Source organism: Monomorium pharaonis, chromosome 3 (genome assembly GCF_013373865.1).
Source record: "Monomorium pharaonis isolate MP-MQ-018 chromosome 3, ASM1337386v2, whole genome shotgun sequence".
Taxonomy (NCBI): Eukaryota; Metazoa; Arthropoda; class Insecta; order Hymenoptera; family Formicidae; genus Monomorium; species Monomorium pharaonis.
In genome coordinates, this window is record NC_050469.1 from 27,971,908 (window position 1) to 27,988,647 (window position 16,740).

Genomic DNA, 16,740 nt, shown 5'->3' on the forward strand with positions numbered 1-16,740 from the left:
TTATTAGTTGAATTTTATAATTTTTTTTTATATGACTATACATATGTATTTTTATGTATTTACACTTTATATGTTAAAAAATGTAATAAAAGTGCAGCTTTATACCGAAATGTACTAACAATTTCGAAAATCTATAGTATGCATCATAACATAAGTTGCACATTTTCAGTATTGTTAGTATATTAGGGTGACCAATGAGCGAGCGTTCTCGCGCATTCGTATGAACGTAGCTTTAACTTTGACAGGCCTACCAGCAGCCAGCAGCCAAGACTGATCAACCTCCTTGCGATGCTGCATCGTCAAGCAGACTGGCGGATTGTTTTTGCACGGAAGTGGTCGTGAAATTCGGGCGTGAGGCATGTCGCATTTGTGACGATTAACGGCAACGACGCGACAGAGAGGACCCCGCTATCGGGATGTGCGACAATTTCTGGGAGCCCTTAGCCGAGATCTACATCGCGGATCGGAATTCCTCCGATCCTGATGATTACATTTACTGTCTTTGTAGTCGAGTATTTATCCGGTAAGCGCACCCGGTCAGTCGAATCCTCTCGTTCCTTCTCGGCGACCCTCGAGATCGAAATGTCCGGTGTACGGCACACTTCCTCAGGCATCCGAAATGCTGTAAAGAATTAAGGCACTTATTGATCAGCGTCGGTGTAAAGCATGATTTAACCTTGACACCCACTCGTCCGTCACGAGTGGGTTGTAACGGATTTCACGGTGAACTTTTCGTTTATTGTTCCATTCTTTTGACGATTAATTAATTAAAATCAGTAGAAAAATAGGTTTCTAATTAAGAAATTGGAGCACTTTACACTAAATGTGTACAGAGATATAGCGGTAGAACAGGCACTTTTATTGGAGTTACAAACTTTTTCAAGCACAATTTAAAAACCATAATTACTTATATTCTCTCAAAACCTTTTTTCTTTGCAATTCCTACATGGCACATAATTGCTATGAAATTTGTTGAAATTTGAATTTAGAATTCATTTAAGAAATAATATTTTAAAATATAAGATATAAAACTCTTAATAAAACTTAATATATTTTAATAGGAAGGAACAATTGATAGAAAACTGTTTGAAAGTAGATATTTGTGTGAACTTGTTATTTGTATTTATCTCCAACATGTACAAATTAAAACAAGATAATCTGATTTATTGTTTTTTTAAAAAGTTTATTGATATAAAATTACAACAATAAAGAGAAAAAAAGAGAAGACTAATGAGAATCTAAATTTAGTTTAGAATAAATTTTTTATTGTTTTTGAACTTCTACATTTAGAGTTAGCTCAATTAATGTTACATTTAGGACTATTCTTTCTAGGAATCCCGAAGTTTATACTGTCTTAGGTTCGGAAGATGCTAGTGAAGGAGAAGGTGTCGATGGAGATTACGTGGGAGAGATGCTGGATCTTTGCAAGGGATCTGGAGTAGAGACACAATCTATAGAAAAGCACGATGTATGATATGTTTGTTATTTACTAATGACATTGTATTTGTTATACAAAATACAGCGACCAGTATTTATTATTTTCATCATGTTAAGGTATTTGTTGAATTTTTGACGCAGGAAGAACCAGTCAGCTGTTATTGCAGCGCTTCTCACACAGATAACAATTATTCTACGGATGAACATGACTCAGTACGTGATTCGGCTCATTGGCCAACTGCACATTCCTTGACCCAAAAATTAGGACTGCATCAATCAGATTCTGGTGCAGATCTATCTGAATATCACGATCAGCACGAAGCAAAAAGTATACAAAATCTTGTAGCATCCTATGGGAAAACTTTCCAAACTATAGAAACTGAAGTTGAAAACAGTTCTGAAAATGTAGATATGTTAATTGAGTATAAAAATGAATCAGGTAATTGGATTGTTAAAAATTTCAGAAATACTGTCTTTGACTATAATTCATTTAACATTAAAATAGATATTACAATGATAATTTTACTTTTTTTTTACATTAGGTGACAAGGAGTCAATGATACAAAATTTATCAGAGAATACCACTATATTAAATACAAAGGAACACACAGATCTCGTTACACAATATGACTATAACTCTTACGTTAATCCCTATTCTACAGATTACTGCAGTAATAAAAGTGCAATGGATATAGCATGGGAAAAGTATTGGGCTAAACAAGGAGAACAATTAATCTGGGCATCCTGGATCGAAAAATATGCGGATTATATCAATCCTGATTACTTTCAAAATCATATGCGCACAACGGAAGATGAAAAGTTGCAGGATGCAGAGATTAATGAAGTAGCAATAGAAAGATATTTTGAGCAAAATACATGTTTTCCATCGCAAGCGCATAAGAATTGCGAAATTCTACGTTCTAACTTTGCAGGAATTTTCAATAAGAGTTATTCGAGCGACAGCGAACTAAAACCAGCAGCAGTATCTTCTTCGAATACTAGTTTCTCATTTGAACCAACAAGTAGGCAAGAAGTTAATGACAAAGATGCAGACGAAAATAGGAAAAAAATTCTCAATTTTGAGATATCACCAGAGGACCGCGATGGTTGGAATCCATTAAGTCCATTTAGTATAGAAGAAAATTATAATCATCAATCTAATGCAGAAGACGAGAGGCTACTGATGAGATGCGACTCTGTTAGTGGCTCAGTAACGAAAACGAACGCGACTTCCGATTCCATGACTAACGTTACCAAAATGACGTTAACTAGTTCCAGTTGCGATTCCAATAGCGTTCATTCGTCTAGCCTTGTCACTTCCGTTACAAGTTCCATAGAGAGCAGCATGAGTACTAGCAGTAGTTCCGATCAAGAGAATGAATTTTCACCAGAAGACAACGACAGATATTGGCAGCATTTATGGAAGCAGAATTTTGAGACAGAGTATCAAAGGCATTATGAATTATTTGTAGAAAATTATAAAAAAGAGCACATTATAGATTATAATCAATTATATTTTAACACGTTAAATAAACCACGTGATGATTCGATTCTACCAGATCAATCAGACGATCATGTAATGCTGCAGTGTGAAGAGGTTAAAAACAGTAAAGAATTTTTAGAGACTTATATTCCTGAAGATCGAAAACACGAAAGCACGGATAATGTACAAATTGACTCGACTACACCAAACAAAATAAGCTCTGGAAATAAAAATTTGCGCAGGGGTAATTCATCAAATTCAAAGTCCAAGAAAACGAAAAGGCTGATTATGGATTCAGTAGGCATCCTTATGAAGAATTTAACACTAAGAGTAGACGAAGATAAGCCGACTGATATTGAAGAAGAAATGCGCGAAGAATCACAACACATTCATACTCAAGATTCAATATTTACTGAAACTAAAATGGAAATAACAGCTTCCAGTAGCAACCTCAATGATAGTTATCAACAGAAGTCTTCTAATGACGGAGATGAATTTCACGAAGAGATTCGAAAAATTTCTACCCAAAGGTAAGTAATATATAATATTCAGGGTTGGGTAGTAAGTAATTAAACAGTTAAATAATAGAGTTAAAAAACAGTTAAAAATAAAAACATTTTAACTTAATTATAAATAAATTAATTTTTAACTCCAACTAATTATTTTTAAAACATATAAACCTTAACTTATTAACTTTTCTCCTAAATTGGAAATTTATGTAAATGAAAAAGTATTTTTTTGTATCAAAACAATATTTCTTTCAAGCATAATAGAAGATAAAAACTGTATGTATTTTTCTCTTTTATCTAGTCACGAGATTGATTCCAACGAAGATGGTCTAGAAACCATAAAAAAAGCCTTTTCATTAATGGGTTATGCCAATTTAATTGAGAATGAAAGCCAAAGAAAATTGCAAGGCGAGGTTGTTTATAGGAAACGTAATATCAGACGACAAAGTTTTCATTTAACGGCGGAACTTAAACGATTGAAAACTAAATGTAAAACCACTCTCATGATGCAGAACTCTGATGATACAGAAACAATCTCTAGATATGCAAATAAGGTAATATTTTTTACTCAATATATTTGATAAGTTTATACTTTCGTGTAAAATCAATTTTAGCTCTTTCATCTATTTTTAAATATTTAGATTACGATTGTATTATTGCACATATAATTGCAGCACAGAAAGAAAGATGACACGGCTAATTTCATTAATATTTATTTAATCTGATTTTATTATGATATTTCTGTCTCCGATATTTACCGTCAGTATTAAAAATTTACAGTGACGTAAACTGTAGATTTTCAGGGGCTCGATTCTTGAATTCATTTGCAAGAGAAACGTATTCGCAAATTCTGTTCTTACAGAAAAGTTGAAAATTTATTGGCTATCGTATGGCTTTTAACCAATAAACTTGCAACTTTTCTGTTAGAGCGGGTATTTGCGCATACGTTTTCTTGCGAATGAATTCAAGAATCGAGCCCCAGTACTGGCAGTGAATATCGGAACGCAGCCATATTTATGCTACATCTTTGTAGTTATACTACGATATAATTTCTGCATTTAAAATTGAATAGATAAATATTTGAAGAGGGAAAAGAAAAAAAATTAGCAAGTTACTATAAAAAACAAATCTGCCTACTAACTGAAAAAGTCCCTAGAAAATATTTTCCCTTATTGGATACTGGATGCGTTCAAAAAGACAAGTCCTTGGTGTATAGTGTAGAAAGTGCATATAGTGCACTTCAATAAAGAACAGGTTTATTGTCGTAAATAGTTCTGTTCTCACGTGTAGAAGTATCTTTATGTGAAAGCGTCACGTGTAGATCTATATTCTATAGGAAAGCAAAACGGAAAAAGAAATATTAGCCGTATCTTTTCTGATCTTGTAATATAGGTATTGATAGGTAATGTATGACCACATTCAATAAACTGAACAGCTAAGTAGCAATCGAAAATGATTAGTTCTAATTTATAAAACCAATAAATCAACAGCATTATTCAGATCGGAAAATCGAGTTATATTGCTCGACTGTTGCGTCTGCTGAATGTAGCCATTCAATTGTCAGAATTTTATTACGTCGTTGTTTTCGATTATAGATAAACAAGTATTTATCTTGTGATCCGGTATCAATACCAGCAGAACCCGATGTACAATGTAATGATAAAGGTTCCTATGCAAAAACACAAGCCGCATTTACGTCAAGTTCCGATGATGAAGATAGTGTGAAGATGATGCAGAGGAAAAAGAGAAGGAAGCAATTCAAAAGGTTAAATAAGATCCTTCCAAAAGAGATCGCCAATGATTACAAGTTATGGAAATATTATATCAAACGATTTGGCCTCTTCAGCAGATACGAAGATGGAATTAAGCTAGATCGAGGTATGTATATATGTAAATCTCCATGGATCTCTCAAAATAATAGATTTTTAAATATATGTAAAGTGATAATATATTTTTTTTTGCAGAGAGTTGGTTTTCTGTAACACCAGAAGAAATAGCAAAGGATATAGCAGAAAGATGCAGATGTGACACAATAATTGATGCATTTTGTGGTGCAGGCAGCAATTCCATACAATTTGCATTTACATGTGAAAGAGGTACGTTTATTTATGTCTACTCGCGTACAAAAGTTTGCAGACAAAAACATATATTGATTGTATTTTGCAGTGATTGCCATAGACATCGATCCTAATAAAATTAAGATTGCTCGGCACAATGCAGGAATTTATGGTGTCGATGATAGGATAGAATTTATTACTGGAGATTTCCTGCAATTGGCACCACAGTTGGTTGCTGATGTCGTGTTTTTGAGTCCACCATGGGGTGGTCCTGATTACATAAAGAAAAAAGTATTTGATCTCCAAAGTATTATACCTCCTATTGGTGGAAGAAGAGTATTTGAAGCAGCGAGAAGAATCACGCAACATGTGGCCTATTATCTTCCTAGAAATTCAGATCCTCTGCAGGTAAATAACATTTTTAAATTATTAACTATTTGTAATCAAATAATTAATAATTACAATTTATTGTAATTAGCGCGTGTGCGAGCACGCGTGTGTGTGTGTGCGTGTGTGTGTGTGTGTGTGTGTGTGTGTGTGTGTGTGTGTGTGTGTGCGCGCGCGCGCACGTGTGTGCGTGCACGCGCGCGTGCCGTGTAATGTATATGTATATTATAATTACATATAAATATAATTACAGATTATCATGTTAGCAGACAGCTATGATAAAGTGGAACTTCAACAAAACATGTTCAATGGGAAGTTTACGGCTTGTACAGCTTACTATGGTGATTTGGCCAGGACGTAATTTAAGTGAAGAAACAAAAGATATTTTAGTTTACACTTTTCAGTTATTTTTACTTATCAGAACCAAAATCGTGATACACTTCTTTCACTTAAAGTATTAAGGTTTTTAACTTTGAGTCTTGGAAGGCTAATGTAATTTATAACTTCCAAATTCTATTACATTTTTTATATATGTTCTTCCATATATATATATATATATATATATAGTTTTAATTATTAATTAATAAATATATCTCTAAGAAAGATTACTCCTTACAATATATGTTAAAATTTTTATTTTAAGATTTCATGAAATTTTTAAATGGTGACACGATGTTCTGAAAATAATTTTTATTTATGATGGATAATAGTCGACGATCTTGCAATGTTTATCGTCAAATGAAACAAAAAAAAAAAAGAAAAATACTGATTATGGTAAAATAAAATTTTTGAAATAGCAGGGAAATATTTGAAATAATTTTACATATCCAAGCATTAGTATATAAAGTTTGTAATTTGATTAGTAAAAATTATTCAAAATGGAGACCATTGCAACTTCTCAATGAAAAAATTAGACAAACTTATATAATTCTTTAATGATTTATCTTAAATTAATTTTTGCAACATTTCTGAATTCATAATTCGAACTATTTCGTTATAATTGGCACCTTAAAAAATAATCACATTAAATTTCTATTAAGATAATTTATTTTATTTAAAAAAATTTAATTAAATACACATGACTAGTTTTCTCTATTTTTTAGAGATATGTACAATTATGTTATCATGCTTAAAATGTACTGCAAGACATTTTATTATTCGATACTAATTATTTTATATTGCATAATTTCATGAATCAATATTAATATTTGTCATATTCGCGTCTTCAATATCACTGGTTATGTTTGTCTCTCCAATATCCATTTCAATACTTCTTTCTTCAGGTTCTGCAGGTATTGTTATACCACCAGTATCTATGCTTTCTTCCTCTTCTCTAGGAATTTTTAAGAAGCAATGCATCGTCTCTTCATCCTCTTGTTCAATGATAGAATCATTTTTGTTGAAATTTTCTCTTGTTGATAGTGAACCTTGTAAATGTTTCGACGGTATTTGTATTGTGATTGTTTGAGAAGTACCGTCAGCAGACGTTGAGGAAGACATCAAATTAGCTTCTAACGTATCCCCATCTTTCGAAAAGGCACCTAAACAGCTATAAACCAATTGCGCTGCTGCAATGTTGCCAGGAAAGACTTCGACATTCTCGCTATCTGCGTGTAAAGTAGTGAAAAAAATTTAAATAAAGATATCTAATAAATTAAACAGAGCAGTTTAACAGATCTTAATATATTACCCTTTTTCTGCACATTAGATTTTATTAAACCTTTTTCATGGTCTCCTAAGTGTTGGATATAGCTTTCATTTTTTACCGTTTTAAAAGGACATAGATCGCATGTAAATAAGCCAGACTGTAAAGGATGTTTCGATTTTAAATGATTTTTATAGCTGCTGCTCTGTATCGCGGTATACGGGCAATGTGGACACTTGTATGGTCGAAATCCTGCCATAAAAAAATCGAGTTACCTCTCTACAATAATTTTAATTTTAAATATACAAAAAGTTAAGGACTCTACAATTCAAAAATACTACACAACTCTGACTTATTGCCTTTATAACTTTGTATAGTATTTTTAATTTAAAATATAATACTTACCTGTGTGTTGCATAACATGCCTTCGTAAGGTATTGTGATCTCCAGTTTTGTATTCGCAAATCTCACAGCTGAAGGGCTTATCTCCTGTGTGTTGACGTAAATGCATTTGCAGCATTGCCTTTCTGGCGCTGGCATGACCGCAAACGTTACAAACGTACGGACGCAGCTTTGAGTGCACGGCTTGAATGTGATTCTTCAAGCATTTCGAGTTCGCATAAGTTTTACCACACATGTCGCACTTCTTAGAAGTGTACCATCGCGTACCTTCTACTAATGTTTTGCGATCTAAATGCATTATACGATGATTACGTAACTGGCTAGCTTGCTTGAAACATTTATCGCACTCGGGGCACTTGTAGTCACGAGTATCGCTGTGCACCCTCATGTGCGTCAAGAGTTTCACCACAGTAGCACTTTTGTAGGCTCCACAAATTTTACAGGTGTACAAATCTATGTCTATGTAAAAGTGATTTCGTTAAAACGTAAATTTTTTCTAACGCTTACATTATTAAGTAGTACAGAATAACAAATTATAATTTTAGTGTTGATCTAGTTATTCGTCTGTTTGTAAGATTTCTCAAACCGGTTGATTTTAAAGAAATCAAAGGTCAATCACAGTGAAAATTTTCTTAACAAAATTTTTCCACAGTGATTTTTTGCTGCACTACCTATATCTGTAAAGAATTTATTTATCTTATATCTACAAACCAATTTGATGTCTTTTCCATAGATGCAAACTACATTGGCGCCACTTCGTAAATTTCATATCTCGACATATGTTGCATTTGAATTTTGTCGCAGTCTCAGATTCTGTGTGATAAAGGACGTGTTGCTGCATAATTTCTTTCGAGGCAAATTTGTATGGGCAATTCTGATAAGAACACCTTTGGAAAGATTAAATGAATTAAACGTTGTTTAAATATAACAAATAAAAGAATAAGTTTCTTTTACATATTTCTTGAAAAATTACACATACTTCACAGTTCTTTCCCCTGATTCTATCATCTTTCTATTACGCATATATTCTGAATTTAAGGTCTTCGAAATTTTTACTGGATTCTTTCCTACTTTGCTGCTCTTTATATGTTGACTTTTATGCTCGGATATCAAGCCAGGATTCATCAGACCCGTCAGATTTTCTTTGCCAGCTTCATCACTCGCAATGTCTGTTAATTGATGATACTAAGAGAAACATATTTTGTGTCATATATTGTCCAAAGAGATAAGAATAGCCTATCTTTCAAGAAATCAAGTTTGAGATGATTACATTAATCATATGTTGTCTACAGTCCTCAAAAGAATGGAAGCAGTTGGAACATTCCGCACACATATAAACTATTTTTACTTCATCCGCGATTTTAGATTTCTCCTTCGGCTATACATAATAATAAAAGTAAACCAATATTTTATATATTGCATTGTAAGCTTCCGCTAGACAAAATACAGTCACAGTCTGATTAAAAGTATGAACTACAGCTTGAATCTGGATCGCTGCTTACCTCAATGTCTACAGTGGATTTAAAATGTAGCTTTTGAATGTGATCTAATAACTGCATCTTATCCTGGGATAAGTAAGGACACATCTTGCATTTGAAAGCAGTTACAACTTCCAATAGATCGTCGATGTTAATGTGTTGCTCTGCAACAAGTTCCTTTTCCACTTCCTCTGCTGCATCTTCATAATTAAGCTCCTCATCTTGATCCCCATATGGATTTCCGATCACTATATTTTCCTTGGTGATGTAGTTATCATTGTTTTCCAGGTCTTTCGATATCAAAAGTATCTTCTCATGACAATTGGACTCAGCAAATTGGTTGCCAGGTTCCCATCCTTCAATCAATCCATTCCTAATCGCGTATACCTGTCCATTTAGACACACTAACGAAATCGATTCCTCTCCATTGTCTAATTCAGTTTCTTTATCAACAATGTCAAGTGTGCCTTGCTCCTCACTCAATGTCGAATCTTTCACTATTTCCGTTGGTGACGGCGTGAGTTTGTAAAGATATCTCGTACCATTTATATCACAGGTCAAGTAGGACGCATTGGTTTCCTCCGCATTGATTTCTTCGCTCATCGCTGACAGAATCGCACAGTGATCTGTGTGTCAGCACAATCTGTTCAACACTAGAGATGTTTACATAATTGTTTCATTCAATCAGCAATCAATGGCGCAACAGTTTGCCAGCAAATTTGAGCAAAAAATTACAGCAAATTGGCATCATGCAATTGACTGCATTTACATCATGCTTGTGATCCAATAACAAGATCTGTCAATATAATCCACTGACTTGGTAACCAAAATTATTAGTTGTAAAATTATAATTAAAATATATTATTTAATATGATGGCAGATTCTATTCGGTTTCTGTGCAGTCAATCTATCATCATTCTCTCAACAGATTCTATTCTATATTTGCTGGCATTCTGTCAATAAGATTTGCAGCAGATACTTTACAAAATATATTTTCAACAGAAAGCTATCTGAAATGTTAATTGTAACATAAATTTCAATAGATGAAGAATACCAGATTTACAAAAAAATCTCTGCTGCAACATCTTATTTGGTTTTCAAAAATCCTAATGTTACATTACCATAAAATAAACTCATATAAATTCTGACAGATAAATATTAAAAGCTCGAGTTTAAATAGTTCTTATCGAAACAGTAAAAAAATACTATAAAACTCGTTTTATTATCGCGAAAACACGTGCAATCCAAATGTGCTGTATCAACATGGAATAACAAGGTTATCTCCGTAATAAGACTGGCGAGTTCGACGAGCGATAATTAAACGCGAAACACACCTCCATCATCGTCTGACGTTGTCAGATCGAACACTGCGCGCGGTGAGGTTGAGGCACTTGAGACGCAAGGAAAACGAGACGCGTTCGCGAAAATATTCGAATTCGAAAACGCGTCTCGCGTAAGGCACCTCGCGCGGGCGTCTGGCGTCTGGTTCGAGATTCCGGCTATGTTCGCGCGCGCGAAACAACGAGCAAGGACGATGCCGGCGAAACAGCACGCGAGGACATGAGTTCAGCCTTTTTTTTTTCGTCCGAGCGGATGCTGTTCTATATCTATGCGCAAAAGGCAACATGAACATAGCTTAACATATCCAAACGACGGACGCTTGCAACTGCACCCTTGGATGTGCAGTTTACGATCACATGACCTATCGCCATGTCCCTACTTGCAGAAACCGCCAAATTTCAAGGTAGAAGAATTATTGTAAAGTTAAAAATATTAAAAATAAAATATCAATTTGTGCGTATAAAAGAATAATTGTAATACCAAAATATATTTTGGTAGATATATTTTATTATTATTGCAATATCACAGTATGATTATCAATTTAATAATACCAATGATGCTTAATAAGCGTTACAAGATCCTTTTATCCTTACGAGATATGTAAAGAATTTATTGCAAAAAATATTATCTCAACCAGATTTTTTGCAAGAATTTATATATCTAGATGTACCTAATAATTTAGGTACATGTACAAGAATCTATTATTTATTAATAAAATGAAAATATGTTACAAGATTTAATGCTTAAAACACATTTATCTTTTTTCTCCACAAATATTGCGTGTGTGTTTCATACCTATATTACTTATTAAAAGATTTTCAGGTTTTTTAGTTTTTTTTTTTTTTTCAGTTTTTGTATCTCTTTATAAAACTTGGAAACAATACATTTCCTATTTTTGCCTCCTCTAAGTACAGTTTACACAATATCGTACATATATATATCAATTTAACAATTTTCTATAAATATTTACATATATTAATAGATAATAAAATTACATAATTATAATTTCTCTTGAAATTAAAATATAAAAGTGATATATCTTAAGGATTTGATATATTTTGTCTAGAATATTTAGGTGTCCTCTCTGCATTTTGTCTAGCAATTTCGGGAAAGAATTGTGAATTGTATTTTTGTTTTATGGTAGGTTTAGGAGTTTCCTGTGTGACGACAGGCACTGGTTCACCTCTCATTTTAGCCAATAGTGCTTCAGTCCTCAGTTTCTCACTTTGCTCCCTGAGTAATCTCTCTGCTCTTAATTTTTCTATATCTATGCTACTCGGGCTCTTAATTTTTTCTTTCTCTGAATTCTTATGGTTTTTCTTATGCTTTTTATCCTTACTCCTTTTGTGTGTGCTGTGACTTTCGTGATCAGAATGAGAACCATCAGAATCATTACGTTTCCTCTTGACACCTTCTATCTTCACTTTTACATGATCTTCGACAGATTTAGAATGCATGATCTTGAGATACTTTTTTATATCAATCAATGGATCGTTTAAGACTTTCTTTTTTGTTTCTACCTCTATATCTCTTTCTGTATCTGTTAATCTCTTTGGTAATTCCTCGTACCAATTTTTTTTCCCAGTTGCCTCATTAGTATCTTGCCCTAGATATGTTAAGTATCCTATCTGTTTTTCATATTTCTCTTTCTCCTCTTTTTTTTCCTTCTCATGTTCCACATTAGGTCTATGATGATCAATTTTTCCATCTTCAAGTTCTTCAAAGAAGTTAACATGTTCCAACTTCTTGCTAGAAGTAGAAGTAGAACATTCGGTTTTCACTCGACCATCGTATTTGGATCTCGCTCGATGTCTCAGCAAATTTACCCTTGCTTCTGTTTCCTAATGAAAAATAAAAACAAAATCTTAATTGCGCAAAATTAATTAAGAAATAATTTTTAGTAACAAGATATGCAATCGAATTTCGAAAAAAATATTACGTACTGCTTTCTGAGCTCGCTCTTTCTTAATCCTCTCTTCCTCCGCAGCTTTCGCTTCGTCTTTCCTTACGCGAGCGATATTCTCCTTCGTTCGTACGTGCCATCTGAAGAAATACAAATCGAACAGTCAGTTTCAAGATACAACTACAACTATACATTGTACACAAATACAAAAATGCATGTCTCACCTTTTCTTTGGTAGAATATTCATTGCCAATCACAAGATAAGCTTTCAGTACAACAAAATCAGATTGTCAAAAGCTGACTGTTCCGATTTGAAGTTAGGTTGACCAGCTCCGAAACATCCGATCCGAAATAGAAATAGCAAATAAAAACAAGTTTTCGCAAAAGCAATAAACCAAAGCCTATGACAAATCTGCAATTCTCCGATTGGATATAATTTCTGGACGTGTAAATGAAACCGTAGGATTTTATTTTCGGCTGTTGGCAGCCCGTAAGCATCGGGAAACCGCATAGGAACGCAGAGCACACGTTACTGCATTTGAGGTTATCAGCACAGTGTGCACAAGAAATTTTTTGTTTACACTTCTCTTAGGAAGTAAGTACGCACATCCGTTGTTTGTGACATTAATGTGATAATATATACTTTTATTGAAATACACTACAAGGAATGCTATTATTTTATTATTATATATTATGTATATGCATGTTTACTTTGTCGTAACCGGCGTGCCGAAAGATGCTATTCCCATAAAAGTTAATAATTTATCGTCCGTATTAATTGTATTACTTTGTTACGGATTGTTATATCTATGTTATATTTATAACGTGCTACAAATATTTTGTTCTTGTAAATAAGGTAGAACAATTCATGTATTTAATACATTTTTTATATAGATTACAGCTTTACATCATGGCAGCAGCAATGCCAATAAATCCCAAGCCGTTCTTGAACGGTTTAACTGGGAAACCAGTTATGGTGAAGTTAAAATGGGGCCATGAGTATAAGGGCTACCTTGTCTCGGTTGACGGATACATGAATCTACAGCTCGCAAACACTGAGGAGCATATAGATGGTAGTTGCACTGGGAATCTTGGTGAAGTGCTGATTAGATGTAACAATGTTATGTACATAAGAGGAGTGGAAGAGGAGGATGAAGAGGGCGAGATGAAGGATTGAAATGTTAAAAAATCTAAGACTCATGTATATTATAAATCTTTTATTATTAAACATTAATTTAAGTAATAAACAAAATTGTCTCTCATGAAGATATGTTTATGTGTACAAGTGATATTACAAGCCCCTATTAACATGGTTTTGGTACATTAGTCACTATAGGCTTTGGCCGTGACTTGAACAGGAGTTTCGTTCTCACAATAGCTTTTACAAAGTACTCTGTTTTTACTGTATACATTTCATTTTCTATCACATCATCTCTCGTATTGCGATGCCTTTCCAGTACAATCAGTGGCTTATCGAGTGTGACCTCTTTCCCATGCAAGACGTGAATTCCGATAATCAAAATGGGTACTCCAGCTTTAGTAAAGTGAAGATCGCCAATTAACTGTTCATCTGGATTATCATTCTTTTCGAATTTCAGATCGCCCTGAAGATCTATAATAGCCCAAGTGTCTACATTTCCGTCTCTAAAAAATAACCGTGAAAATTTATTTAATATCTAGAAAAAATTTATAAGTATTCTCTATAAAGATTATTTTTTGAGAGACAAAAGATGTATGTACTTGGCATTATTTGTTTATTTTATTTAAATAGATAATTTTATTTAACAAAAAAATGTATTTATAATGATAGAATAATACAACAGACATATATAAGTCAGCATTTATGAAATTAGACTTACCTTTTGATCGGCACAATCATTTTTGTTAGGTTAGGCTGTTGGTGCCAAATGGCTGCAAATGGCGCCAAAAATACATAAGCCCGGATCTACAATGGGTGCGTTCGGGGAGACGCTATTAGCGCTATCAGCATCAGTTTATCCTTGTTCTACTTTTAATGAGTAATGAAGATGGACTGATGCTGGTAGCGCTAATAGCGTCGCCCCGAACGCACCCAATAGGTGTAGTGAATCTTATGCCATAAGAAACCAATTATAATTGAATATGAGAAGAATAAACGAATATAATTGGTTAATTCCTTAGGACTTAAGGCTTACTACACCTATTGTAAATCTGTGTATAATTAGAAATATGGTAGTATATCTCGTGCATGTTGAATATAAATATGTGAAATGTATTATATATTTTTTTTATTTTTATACAGTAAAAAATATATAATAGCAAATATATAATAAATATCAAAAAGACAAATAATTATAGAATGCATATAGTTTGAAGAAAATTATATATGCAAGTATGTGTAACTTATATATATGTATTTGTTAGCAGACAATCGCAGTTGCGAATAAACACAGTGGACAAAATGCAATTCAATTCATACACACCGATTTATACAAACAACAAAATCATTGCTAAACCGCCGGTCAAAGCTTTGAAGGAATCTTTGGGATCTGCTCTTGATTCCTTTTACAATGATATTGCGTGTATCGAGAAAACAGAAACCGAACGGATAGCACAGCAAGATGTTGCCACAGTAACGGAACAAGTGTCTACCCCAATGGAGAAAGCGAAGTCGGAAATGGAATCGGAAACTGCACCCAATGACACAGCAATGAAGGAACGAAAGAAGAAGAAGGTGATATTTTTATTTATTGTTGTATTTGTATCTTTTTTGATACTATTTTTTGCATAAAAGTAATATAAGGTATTTAAATAAAAATAGTATAAAGAATATTCATATAAAAACAAATTTTGTATATTCCTTTATGTGCAATTTTTTATGTTAAATTAGGCCTGCTCAAAACCCGACTCGCATGTTGAAGCGCTTTTATCTCGCGATATCGAGCTGGAGCGAGATAAAGAATGAATAAAAAAAATAGGCACTAAAGTTCTGCTTGAATCCAGATTTATTCAAAGTGTCAAAGGGCGTCGTTCGTTCTACGAACTTCGTTTTATCGAAGCGACGCGCAACACGACGAAGAGGTGGAAGCGTTTCAGCTCGCAAGTCAGGTTTTGGACAGACCTGGATTATATGTATTAATTTTTGGAAATGGCAATTATATACTGCAATTGTTTATAACAAAATAAACTTTCTTTATTTTTCTTATCTTAATAGACAAATTTTTTAGAATTTTTTACATATGTATATATCTCGTATAATGTTTATTTTCTTTTCAATAATACAGAAAAAATTAAATAAAAAGATATATCAATTAATCAAACATTCGACGCTTAATTCCAAACGAGGATCAGCAACAGCAAAAAACACAAGGGGATGTCAAGTATGGTGGCGAAATGGCAAAGGGTACAAAAGAATCTAGAGAACACTGTATAAATAATGTAGAAAGCTATTTGAATAAAAATAATCAATTGCTGTACGAAAAATGATGTTACATAGACTGTTATTAGTACCTGTGTTATTAGTACCTTTAGATTTCATTGTACATATATATGAACTATGTTATGTATGTTGTTAAATATTTCTTCTATCGTGAACTTATTTTAAATTTTTATCTGTAATTTGGTATATATTTGTATATATATTTGTGTATACACAAGTCTTGTAGCAATATTATTCGTATTATTAAACAATAGTACTCATTTCTTATGTAACTCCTGCATTTTACGATTCATTGTATATTTTGTGATAACTTTTATGCGCACCAGAAGCAAGCTATGTATTATTATTATTATTATTATTATTATTATTATTATTATTATTATTATTATTATTATTATTATTATTATTATTATTATTATTATTATTATTATTATTATTACTACTACTACTGTTATTATAGTTTGCACATATTTATACAAAGTCAAAAATATGATACGATTGCATCTTTATAACTCTGTTTTTCTTTCAATATCAAGAGATACCACTTATTTATTGAATCAACGCAAATTATTTTTGCACATGTGCTAAGCGCAATACTTGGATCTTTATAGAATGTGAAGAATGAAATTCTACTTTATTGTAAACAAGAGAAAACGAAACAAAAATAAAGAGTATGATAT

At 32.9% G+C, this 16,740-nt stretch overlaps 6 protein-coding genes across 12 annotated transcripts; 3 read left to right on the forward strand and 3 right to left on the reverse strand.

Annotated features, from left to right (window-relative positions):
- Positions 1–236: 236 nt before the first annotated feature.
- Positions 237–6,678, forward strand: LOC105834172 (trimethylguanosine synthase). Its single transcript, XM_012676460.3, has 9 exons — positions 237–523; positions 1,333–1,468; positions 1,579–1,876; positions 1,980–3,450; positions 3,731–3,983; positions 5,025–5,307; positions 5,394–5,525; positions 5,596–5,894; positions 6,127–6,678. The coding sequence occupies exons 1-9, from the start codon at positions 417–419 to the stop codon at positions 6,232–6,234; spliced, it is 3,087 nt and encodes a 1,028-aa protein (XP_012531914.1). The 5' UTR covers positions 237–416; the 3' UTR covers positions 6,235–6,678.
- Positions 6,679–6,902: 224 nt separating this feature from the next.
- Positions 6,903–10,979, reverse strand: LOC105834171 (zinc finger protein 556). Of its 7 annotated transcripts, XM_036283981.1 has the most exons (9): positions 10,733–10,977; positions 10,520–10,651; positions 9,423–10,051; positions 9,191–9,298; positions 8,900–9,105; positions 8,632–8,807; positions 7,924–8,379; positions 7,564–7,770; positions 7,062–7,480 (listed from the first exon to the last, which is right to left on the reverse strand). In XM_036283981.1, the coding sequence occupies exons 3-9, from the start codon at positions 9,999–10,001 to the stop codon at positions 7,062–7,064; spliced, it is 2,151 nt and encodes a 716-aa protein (XP_036139874.1). In that variant the 5' UTR covers positions 10,002–10,051; positions 10,520–10,651; positions 10,733–10,977. The 7 variants fall into 7 exon arrangements, with proteins under 7 accessions (XP_012531913.1, XP_028050313.1, XP_036139874.1 ...); XM_012676457.3 differs by lacking the exon at positions 10,520–10,651 and having other exon boundaries at positions 9,423–10,041; positions 10,733–10,978; XM_012676454.3 differs by having other exon boundaries at positions 9,423–10,041; positions 10,520–10,978.
- A 38-nt stretch (positions 10,980–11,017) lies between these two features.
- LOC118644729 lies at positions 11,018–16,740 on the forward strand. Its single transcript, XM_036283982.1, has 3 exons — positions 11,018–11,142; positions 15,046–15,355; positions 15,906–16,740. The coding sequence occupies exons 1-3, from the start codon at positions 11,096–11,098 to the stop codon at positions 16,038–16,040; spliced, it is 492 nt and encodes a 163-aa protein (XP_036139875.1). The 5' UTR covers positions 11,018–11,095; the 3' UTR covers positions 16,041–16,740.
- On the reverse strand, positions 11,563–13,020 carry LOC105834177 (leukocyte receptor cluster member 1 homolog). Its single transcript, XM_012676467.3, has 3 exons — positions 12,867–13,020; positions 12,683–12,782; positions 11,563–12,580 (listed from the first exon to the last, which is right to left on the reverse strand). Exons 1-3 carry the CDS (start codon positions 12,887–12,889, stop codon positions 11,780–11,782), a joined length of 924 nt encoding a protein of 307 aa, XP_012531921.1. The 5' UTR covers positions 12,890–13,020; the 3' UTR covers positions 11,563–11,779.
- LOC105834179 (small nuclear ribonucleoprotein F) lies at positions 13,089–13,874 on the forward strand. The gene is made up of 2 exons (XM_012676469.3): positions 13,089–13,237; positions 13,537–13,874. Exon 2 carries the CDS (start codon positions 13,553–13,555, stop codon positions 13,817–13,819), a length of 267 nt encoding a protein of 88 aa, XP_012531923.1. The 5' UTR covers positions 13,089–13,237; positions 13,537–13,552; the 3' UTR covers positions 13,820–13,874.
- On the reverse strand, positions 13,845–14,658 carry LOC105834178 (chromosome transmission fidelity protein 8 homolog). Its single transcript, XM_012676468.2, has 2 exons — positions 14,502–14,658; positions 13,845–14,286 (listed from the first exon to the last, which is right to left on the reverse strand). Exons 1-2 carry the CDS (start codon positions 14,519–14,521, stop codon positions 13,947–13,949), a joined length of 360 nt encoding a protein of 119 aa, XP_012531922.1. The 5' UTR covers positions 14,522–14,658; the 3' UTR covers positions 13,845–13,946.

Coding starts and splice junctions, on each gene's coding strand:
- LOC105834172 (XM_012676460.3), top strand. CDS start 417: ATGTGCGACAATTTCTGGGAGCCCTTAGCCGAGATCTACATCGCGGAT. Junction 5,308..5,393: donor TGGAATTAAGCTAGATCGAG/GTATGTATATAT, acceptor TTTTTTTTGCAG/AGAGTTGGTTTTCTGTAACA. Junction 5,526..5,595: donor TGCATTTACATGTGAAAGAG/GTACGTTTATTT, acceptor TGTATTTTGCAG/TGATTGCCATAGACATCGAT.
- LOC105834171 (XM_028194512.1), bottom strand. CDS start 10,001: ATGAGCGAAGAAATCAATGCGGAGGAAACCAATGCGTCCTACTTGACC. Junction 9,299..9,422: donor AATCCACTGTAGACATTGAG/GTAAGCAGCGAT, acceptor TATTATGTATAG/CCGAAGGAGAAATCTAAAAT. Junction 8,380..8,631: donor ATGGAAAAGACATCAAATTG/GTTTGTAGATAT, acceptor ACTTTTACATAG/ACATAGATTTGTACACCTGT.
- LOC118644729 (XM_036283982.1), top strand. CDS start 11,096: ATGACCTATCGCCATGTCCCTACTTGCAGAAACCGCCAAATTTCAAG. Junction 11,143..15,045: donor AGAAACCGCCAAATTTCAAG/GTAGAAGAATTA, acceptor TGTATTTGTTAG/CAGACAATCGCAGTTGCGAA. Junction 15,356..15,905: donor AGGAACGAAAGAAGAAGAAG/GTGATATTTTTA, acceptor TCAATAATACAG/AAAAAATTAAATAAAAAGAT.
- LOC105834177 (XM_012676467.3), bottom strand. CDS start 12,889: ATGAATATTCTACCAAAGAAAAG. Junction 12,783..12,866: donor AATATTCTACCAAAGAAAAG/GTGAGACATGCA, acceptor GTATTTCTTCAG/ATGGCACGTACGAACGAAGG. Junction 12,581..12,682: donor AAGAGCGAGCTCAGAAAGCA/GTACGTAATATT, acceptor ATTTTTCATTAG/GAAACAGAAGCAAGGGTAAA.
- LOC105834179 (XM_012676469.3), top strand. CDS start 13,553: ATGGCAGCAGCAATGCCAATAAATCCCAAGCCGTTCTTGAACGGTTTA.
- LOC105834178 (XM_012676468.2), bottom strand. CDS start 14,521: ATGATTGTGCCGATCAAAAG. Junction 14,287..14,501: donor ATGATTGTGCCGATCAAAAG/GTAAGTCTAATT, acceptor GTTATTTTTTAG/AGACGGAAATGTAGACACTT.